The sequence below is a fragment of the Colius striatus genome, chromosome 14, assembly GCF_028858725.1.
Source record: "Colius striatus isolate bColStr4 chromosome 14, bColStr4.1.hap1, whole genome shotgun sequence".
In the NCBI taxonomy this organism is placed as follows: Eukaryota; Metazoa; Chordata; class Aves; order Coliiformes; family Coliidae; genus Colius; species Colius striatus.
Window position 1 is genome coordinate 22,589,946 of NC_084772.1, and position 9,487 is coordinate 22,599,432.

Consider the following 9,487-nt stretch of genomic DNA (forward strand, 5'->3'; position numbering starts at 1 on the left):
AAAGAACCGATGTGCCGAATGCATTGTTTGTTGTACCTTAACTTTTGCAATTAAATTCAGTTTGTGTAGTGCCATCCCAAGTTTCCAATACTTCTGAGCTGTTTCTAGGGGAGAAAGCCTGATGTGTGTGGTAGCACTGGGGACAGAAACCTGGAGCATCTTCAGGTAACAACCTTCTGGTGACCTCCAGGACAGATCCCAGTGCAGCTATGGATGGGGCTTTGAGCAGTGGCTGGCAGGACCTGAAAGTACCTTCTCAGTAAACAGTGTAGCCATGGGACAAATCTGTTTTGTACTTTAATGGGATTTTTTCTTAGCAGTGCTACATAAAAATGAAATTTGGCTTAGTCCTTTGGGTGGCCTGATCCCAGATACTGGGCTTGGGTTATTGATGATGCTCCTTTCCCTTGTACCTGGGAGATGGGTGGAGGGTATCAGGAGTGTAGCAGACACTGACAGTGGAAGTTGCAACTCAGTAGACTAGCAGTGACCTAGAAAACTTGATCCAAGAGCCTTGTTTCACCCCTGCTTACATCTGTGGCATCCCAGAGATGTCTGTGCTATTTAGTACCCCATAATTTATAACAAGATCCAAGCATCACTATGTTTTGCTACAGTCCATATTGTTGCTTTTCTTTCTCTCCAAAGGCCAGTGTGTGTCCGGGGGAGATGGGGCTACCTACCATGAACGTTAAAAGCAATCAGTGGCTGCCTGGACAGCACTAAGCTATTTAGAAAGTCAAACAGACTATTTGTGGCCTTTAGATAAAGCTCCAAAGGTCAGGCCATCTCAGCTCAAAGCCTGTCGAAGCAGATAAGGCTGCGCATCCAGGAAGGTTATGAATTAGCCGCTGCTCCTGCGCTTGAACCTCTCAGGGACCGTTCAACTTAGGAGTGTCAGTTTTGATGGCATCTATCCATAATATGCCCTTATCTGAAATCTATATGGCTGCTGCGTGGAGGCTCCCTTCGTGCATCCCTCTCCTCACAAATCACCATTGTCTCACTTCCCCATCGGAGCAGACACAGGTTTCAGAGAGGCTTTGCTCAGCCACGGCTGGATGCCCGGGCTCTCAGCCACTGCTGCTGAGGCCCCGCGGGCGCAGGGTCCGGCACAAGGTCCGACACAGCAGCTGCCCGCAGCACACAGGCCACAGGGCGTTGGCAGCAGGCCCTGCAGCCCCGTCTGGGCCGTGCTTTGCTCCCCTCGGTTCCTGTGCGCCATGTGAGAAGCGTGGATCCCTTCTGGGCTGCACCAGCTTTGCAGGGTGCAGTTAAGTGACAGGCTATTATGCTGCAGATTTGCAGGCAGTGATCTGGCACTTGGTGTCCAGAAGCTGAGCAGCCTGTGTCTCTGCACAGAACGTGTATCTTGTGCTCCCTCCATCAGCCTCCGCCCCAGGTCCTGACGTCTGCTCTGGCCAAGGGTCTGGCTGTCAGCTGCCTGCTGGCAGCAGGGTTGAGGTGCCTGAGGATATCTGCACTTGTTCCTGAGGATTGATTATGCTGATTTAAGACTTCACTAGGACAAATGGGGCAGCTGCAGCTCAGACAGAGCCCTGCCTGTGTTTGAGTGCCCTTCACGCTGCCTTCACAAGGCAAAGGAGCACCAAAGCCCAGGGATCACCACCTGCCTTGTGCTCAGCGACTCCCTGCTGGCATGCTTCCCCTTGGAAAAGATTTTAAGTTGCCACAGTGCCCCACATCATACCCAAAAGGGGCAGTTTCTGCTCTCCTCTCCCACTGGATGTGTTACAGAGGAGGTGCAACCTCAATTCAGAGTTCCTGGGCCTCCACAGCTGACTCCTAGTTCTGCAGCTGTTCATACTCAGAGCCCGTTTGAGCATTTACCGTCACAGCTGGAAGGGCTCGGGCTTTGTTAAAGAAAGGTTACGTTTTGTCGAAAGGTTTTAGAGCAGGGGTGGACCCTACAGCAGGTTCCTGGCTCCAGAACCACATAGCATACAGGGCTGTGCCAGCAGAATATTAGAGCTTTGTCGTTTTTATTTTCCCCAAATGGCATCGAGGGACTTCCCAAGCAAACTCTCCTTTTTAGGAGCATGTTCGCCAGCTGCAGTGGGGGTGAGTAATGGATGTGACTCCTGGAGGCATGTTCCTTATGCCGCCAACTACTGCCAGCCATGAGGGTAGAAATTGGCACCGAGGGACTGTGTTGTTGCTGGCTATTCCTGCTGTTGGGAGGGTGGGCAGACTTCACAGTGCACCATTAATCCATCTCCTCTGCGAGGAACCATCACGACGCTTTTAATTCCACCCGAAACGCAGCGTTTGTGCCCCGGGGAGACGTCTGAACACCACGTCAGCTCTGAAGTTACTCAGAAGCTGTGCACCCAAAGCCCCTTACATTGGAAGGAAAGAAGAGCTTGCATCAGAAGTTTGTGGATTTGTGAATGTCAGCCTAATAAGGGCAAGATCCTTAGGTTTAGGCTGTTCAGTCCTCTTCAGTTGCCATGACCAGGGCTTTCTGATCAGAGGAGATTTTAACAAGACTGACAGTGCTGAACGTTACGGCCGTTAGGCACAGCACTGTCCTTCTGCTGGGGTCCTGTGGCCAAAGGACCAGTCAGCAGAGGTGCGGAAATGTCCCTGACATCAGCTGTTACTCACTTGGGAGTTTCAGGGCGGCCGGTGGCAGCGCAGCTGTGCCGGGCAGTGCCGGCGGCTGCAGGGTGCCCCCAGCCCCGGCCGCCCCGGCGAGGGCAGGTCCCACGGCACAGGCGTCGGGGCCCGGCAGAGCGGCGGGAGCGGGGCTGGGGCTGGGGGTGCCCTCGTGCAGAGGCCACGGCGCGGCGGTAGCCACGGCCAGCCCGGCCTCACCCCGCCTGGCGCTTTCCGCCTGCCCGGCACCCAGTGACTCCTCACCTCTCTCTCCTTCTTGCAGCTTTAACTTCTCCCAAACCCAACCTGATGGGCCTACCCAGCACAAGCGTCCCTTCGCCCGGCCTCCCCACCTCTGGATTACCAAATAAGCAGCCCCCGGCCGCGCTGAGCTCGCCCACCCCGGCACAGGCCACAGCGGCCGTGGCCCCACAGCAGCCGCCGGCCACAACCCCGCAGCCGCAGCCGCAGCAGCCGCCCCCGCCGCAGCGCAAGGAAAAGGAGAGCGAGAAGGCAAAAGAGAAGGAGAAGGCACCCAAGGGGAAGGGGGACGCCCTGCCAGGGCCCAAGAAGGAGAAGGGGGAGGCGCCGGCGGGCGCCCTCTCGGCCCCTCTGCCCGCCATGGAGTACGCGGTGGAGCCTGCCCAGCTCCAGGCGCTGCAGGCCGCCCTGAATTCGGACCCCACCACCTTGCTGACGAGCCAGTTCCTTCCCTACTTCGTCCCTGGCTTTTCCCCCTACTACGCCCCGCAGATCCCCGGCGCCCTGCAGAGCGGGTACCTGCAGCCCATGTACGGGATGGAGGGGCTCTTCCCCTACAGCCCCGCGCTGTCACAGGCGCTGCTGGGGCTGTCCCCCGGCTCCCTGCTGCAGCAGTACCAGCAATACCAGCAGAGTCTGCAGGAGGCTTTGCAGCAGCAGCAGCAGCAGCAGCAGCAGCGGCAGGCGCAGCAGCAGCAGCAGCAGCAGCAGCAGAAAGCGCAGCAGCCCAAAGGAAGCCAAACCCCCGTCCCTGCGGGGGCTGCCACCCTGGACAAAGACCCTGCCAAAGAACCCCCCAAGCAAGAAGAGCAGAAGAACGCACCCCGCGAGGTGTCCCCCCTCCTGCCCAAACCCCAAGAAGAGCCTGAAGCGGAAGGCAAGGGCGCGGACTCCCTCTGCGACCCCTTCATCGTCCCGAAGGTGCAGTACAAGCTGGTCTGCCGCAAGTGCCAGGCGGGCTTCAGCGACCAGGAGGCGGCCAGCGACCACCTGAAGTCCCTCTGCTTCTTCGGCCAGTCCGTGGCGAACCTGCAAGAGATGGTGCTTCACGTGCCCACCGGCAGCGGCCAGGGCAGCGGCTCGTACCAGTGCGTGGCGTGCGAGAGCACGGTGTGTGGGGACGAAGCCCTCAGTCAGCATCTCGAGTCAGCCCCGCACAAACACCGAACAATCACAAGAGCAGCAAGAAACGCCAAAGAGCACCCCAGTCTATTACCTCACTCTGCCTGCCCCCCCGACCCCAGCACCGCATCTACCTCGCAGTCGGCCGCTCACTCAAACGACAGCCCCCCGCCCCCCCGGCCCCCCCCGGCTTCCCCCCACGCCTCCAGAAAGCCCTGGCCCCCGGCAGCCCCCCGCGCCCCGCCGGGGAAGCCGCCACCGCCGCCTTTCCCTCCTCTCTCCTCATCTTCAACGGTTACCTCAAGTTCATGCAGCACCTCAGGGGTTCAGCCCTCGATGCCAACAGACGACTATTCGGAGGAGTCTGACACGGATCTTAGCCAAAAGTCAGATGGACCGGCGAGCCCGGCGGAGGGGCCCCGGGACCCCGGCTGCCCTAAGGACAGTGGTCTAGCTAGCGTAGGAATGGACACCTTCAGATTGTAAGCTTTGAAGATGAACAATGAAAATGAATTTAAATAAAAAAGTTAATAACAAACCAATTTCAAAAATAGACTAACTGCAATTCCAAAGCTTCTAACCAAAAAAGAGAAAAGAACGAAGAACAAGCGTGGGTTGTTTTCCCATATCACGGTGCCGGTGGGTTTTACGTTTCTTTTTTCCTTTCCTTTTACTAAAATAAAACTTTAAAAAAAGCAAAAAAAAAAAAAGGAAAAAACAATAGAGGATCTGTTACATTTGTCCTGGGAAGGTACTGTTGTTGGCCTGGGAGACGAGAGCCCGTGCTGCCTCCTCACTGTCTTCGGAAGCCTGAGCCCCTTGTACATTGCCCCTTTTCGATACCGCCCCACGTCGATAGCACAGCAGAGGCCGGCACGCACTGTATGGGAAAGCAGCCCACCTTGTGACAGTTTTAAATTTCTTGCTATCTTAGCATTCAGATACCAATGGCTTGCTAAAAGAAAAAAGAAATGTAATGTCTTTTTATTCTCAGGTCAATCGCTCACACTTTGTTCTGTTTTCAGAATCATTGTTTTATATATATATATATATATAATTTCTTTTGTTTGTTTTGGGGTTTTTGTTTCGTTTTGGTTTTGTTCCAGAAAATGATTTTTTTTCCTTTTTTTTCCCTTTTTTTTCTTTTTTTTTTTTTGTTAATTTAAAATGGGCAGAAAGTATTCAAGAGAAAAAAAAAACAATGTGAACTGCTTTAGCTTTTCGGGGATTTTAAGGGTAGCTTTTCTGCTGAAGCCAATTTCAAGGGGAAAAGTTAAGCACTCCCACTTTTCAGAAAAACAAAAAAACAAAAAAACAAAAACCCACACAAAGAGTGTTGAGGACTCGGAGCTTAAAAAAATGAGTTTTAAAACAACTGACTTTCTGTATTTATGATAGATATGACCATTTTTGGTGTTGAGTAGATTGTTGCATTGGAAATGAACTGAAGCAGTATGGTAGATTTAAAAGAAAAAACCCTTTTGTGTACATTTAGCTTTTGTATGGTCCAGCTGACGGCTTCTCATTTGATGTTGTCTTGTTCATTCCTAGCCAGATAGATTGCAATCCATTGACTCGCCTGAGCTTTTCTCCCCTTTGTACCTTTACTCCCCGTTCCCCCATCCTGTAATCTTCCACTTATGGTCACTACCTTCATTTCTTAGAGGGTGGTCACGTAATTATTTTATAAAAACTAAAGAAAGAAGTTCAAAGGGTTTTGGGGGGTCAGTAGGATCCCTTGCAGAATATTTTTTGTTGGGGGTTTGAAACTTTTTAAGGCGTATACATACGATTTACCTGTGTCTGTTACCCTTGTGCACTTATCTCTTATTTTCCTTTTTTTTTTTCCTTTTCTTCTTTTTTGGTTTCGTTTCTTTTTTTCCTCCCCTCTTCTTTTCCTCATTTTGTAAATGCTTCAAAGACTCTGTTCCTGAACTATGAGCGTTTGTTTCTGTTTGTGTAATTAGGCTGCACTCTTGTTCCTCCTTTGAAAAACAAACAAACAAACAAAAAAGTTTTTGTTACATTTTTTTTTCTCTAAAGGAAATTCATGCTTTAAATAAAATCCAAAGACATACCCTTTCACCACTGGTGCAGAATGAGCAAAAAGGATTCTTTTTACTTGACAATTTGTTTCTGATTTAAACAAACGAGTCTAAGTTTAAATAAAGAATAAAAAACGTACCCAGGTTGTTATCTGTGCTTCTTCTGCAAGCAGAGAGACAACTCGTAGCGAAGCCCAGCGCACCACAGGGCAGGTTTCTCTTTCCAAGGTCTCGCCGGCGGCGGGGCCACGGCGCGGGCGCAGCTCGAGGCCGGCGCGGGGCCCGGAGCCGGCGGCACCGCTGCCCTCCAGCCCGCGGCCCCCTGGGCAGCGCCCGACGCGCCTCGCGCTCCGGACTGCGGAAGGAAAACTTTGTGCTGCTAAAATGTCGCTTTTGGAGACAAACAGATGCTTGGTGTTCCACTTCAGTAGCCAAATGTCAACAGAAACAATCTCCTTCCCCACCCCGCTCCCCGTTTCCTCCGCCCCGAAAGCGCGAGCGTCTTCTCCCCGCCATCGTCGTCCTCCTCCTGCTTCAAAAGGGAACTTGGAAGACTGTGAGCGCAGGTTCCTCCCGCCGCCCCCGGCTCCCCTGCCCGCACCGACGCCGCCGTCCACGCCGCGAGGGACGGGAGCGCTCGCGGGACCGACGTGGGGTTCGTTTTCTAGCAGGATGCTTTTATTTTCACAGCTGTTTGGTTTTGGTTCGATGAAAGACTAGACCCTAGACTGTTGTACATATTTCTGACTAGGCTAATGCACAGTGCAAATTCCTTTTTTAATTGTTTTTTAAGTAGCCGATCCTGAAGCGAGTTGCTTGTGACGCTCCCGCCAGGACCCAGCTGTAGCACGTGGTGTCAGGATCGGAGGCAAGGCCACACGGAGCGGTCGCTGTTTTGACAAACTGTTTCTTTTATCAGAAGCTCTTGTATTCCTCCCCGTGTTTGAGATGAACATTTTTTAAATTCTAAAGTTGTACAGTTTTTGTTTCCCATTATTTTATCTCGTTTGTAATTCTATGAAATATATATATATATATATTTTTTGCCATTTAACTGTTGTATGTTACTCTGTCTGTACCATATAGAAGTCTTTCTGTTGGGTTGGTTTGATCCTCTCTGTGATATGAGTTAACGATTCAGCGCTAGCTTTACCTGTCAAATCCCGCCAGGTCTCTTTTGGAAATCCTTCTGTTTGGTCTTGTTTTGTCTCGGGGGTTTGTTTTTAATTATATTGCTTGGTCATAGTGCAATTTCTCTCTCCTCCTTCCCCCTTCCTCCTTCCCACCCACTAAAAGGTTTTATAAATTCATTTCCTGGTATTTTTTCTAAATGTTTCTAGAGACTTTCAGTGCGAGGTTGCCTCCTCCTTCTCCTCCTCTCCTCCTCCTTCTCCTCTCCTCTCCTCTCCTCCTCCTCCTCTCCTCTCCTCTCCTCTCCTCCTCCTCCTCCTCCTCCTCCCCCCACAGCTGGCTGCCCCAGGGCTGGTGCTGGGGCACGAGGAAAAGATTCTAAACTTGGCATTGAGCGGGTTTCTGTTTTATTTTTAATAAAAAGCTTTTTTAAGTGGTGAAAATGGCCAAAGTTTCGTACAATTGAGAACAGAGAGAGGCGTGAGGGTGTGTGGGGGCTGGCTGGGGCCGTGCTGGCTCTGGGGCTCCCTGACTCCGCCGGGGCCCACGCTCTCGCTCTCTCTGGAAATATATTTTGCTTTAAAATAAAAAGGAAAAAAAAATATTTAAACATTTAAATAGAAGCAGCAATTGGGTTGGTCGGTCGCTTGGTTGGTTGGTTTGTTGGCGCTGAGATACTGCCCACTGTGAAACACAAAGCTTTGACTATTTTTTCTGTTTGGTTTTATTTTTGGGGGGCGAGTTTGGGTAGAAAAGAAAGCGTAAATGAGGTGAAGAGGGATATGAACAGCCTTTGCAATGTACAAAAAATAGAGCAAGTGAAACCAAAAATGATGTTCTTGGTGTTTTTCTATAATGTAGTCTTGTTAGCTTTTTTTTTGTTACTGTAACGATGCTGATCTCGAACTGTACCAAAACACATGGAGACTGACGGAAACAGAAACCACGTGGAACTTTCAGAACTTCAAAACTTTGTCACAAAAAGACTTTGTTGTCATAGTTGAGTTGACTGTAGATGGTAATTGAATATACTCCTTTGGAAATATTTCATCACGTATGTTTCCTGCTCATTGTGATACATTAAAAACAAAAAATGAGCAAAAAAAACCAAAGCTCTCGTCTCCGATGTCCCGCTGGTGAGGTGCAGGGGCTGCCGGGGGGGTGTGTGCCGCGGCTCGGCGCGGCTCGGCTCGGCATGGCACGGCGCTGGCAGCACCCGCGGCACACGGGGCCGAGCCGCAGCACCGCGGGGCCCGGCCGTGCCAGAGCTGCTGCGAATTGATGTGAAAGTGGAAGGAATGAGCCAAATAGCACAATCCGTATGACAGCTCCGGGACGCGTTGTGTATGAAAAAGACATTAAAGTGCATTTAATTTTGTTAAATGGTTGTATAAGGATTCCAGGCACGCTGCTGTAATTGATGGTTAAAGGGGAAGCATGATGCCTTTATGGGTTGAGGTCATCCTGAAACCTGTAAGCGAGATGCAAACTAAAATCGCCATCTGCTTTCTTCTGCCAATAAACCAGCAGGAGACAAAGGTAAGGAAGGTAAGTGGCTGACGCACTGCTCTGCCCGTCGCTTGCAGAGCCTCAAGCAGGCAGGAAAGCTGGAGGATCTGTTGAGTGTTAAATACACAATTTTCTGCCCAAAAATTGCCCCTTGCAGCAGAAAATGTTTGAAATTCATTAATAAGCACCACATCCAAAAGAGAGCCCCAGGGGCTACCATTCATCAACAATAAATAGCTCTAAAGAACCATTGCAAAGGCCCACCCAGCATCGCAGGCGGGATGGGGGACGAGCAGCCTGTCCCGAGGGCTTTCCTCAGCCCTCTGTCTCTCCCTGGCACCTGGGGCTTTCTCTCCCTCCCTGGGGAGCAAGGCTCAGCCCGAACAGCCAGTGTGGGGAGGACACGGCACAGGCAGCGAGGACACAGGAGCCACCCTTCCCCGAGCCGTCAGTGAGCTCCCTAATTGTGGCCATGAGGCACCTTCATGAGGAAAAAAGGGAAAGCCAACAGTCACATTGACTCAGGCTCCAAAAATGCAGAATTGCAAACAAACAGGTCAGAACTGCCAGCCCCTGCCTGGTGCTGTGGCGTAACCAAACCACGCCAGCCCCACCCCAGCCCTGCGACACGGCTCCGGTGCAGCAGATCCTGCCAGGGGTGACGGGCCCCAGCGTGTGCAGCTCAGCACCCGAAGCCCATTCCTCACCCAGGCTCAGGCATCACTCGTGTGAGCCCAAGCAGGCAGGAGCAGCATTGCCTGTGGGTTTGAGTGTTTTCGGTGGGAAAAGACCGTCCTGCG

General features: G+C 51.6%; 1 protein-coding gene across 7 annotated transcripts in view; it reads left to right on the plus strand.

The window, feature by feature from the left end:
- The window catches only part of ZFHX3 (zinc finger homeobox 3), a 170,244-nt gene extending 161,994 nt beyond the window's left edge, over nucleotides 1–8,250 (plus strand). For all 7 annotated transcript variants that reach the window (XM_062007148.1, XM_062007149.1, XM_062007150.1 and 4 more), the window contains one exon: nucleotides 2,903–8,250. In XM_062007148.1, the coding sequence (XP_061863132.1) occupies nucleotides 2,903–4,488 (1,586 nt within the window). In that variant the 3' untranslated portion in view covers nucleotides 4,489–8,250. The remainder of the gene's footprint in view (nucleotides 1–2,902) is intronic.
- The last annotated feature ends 1,237 nt before the right edge of the window (nucleotides 8,251–9,487 follow it).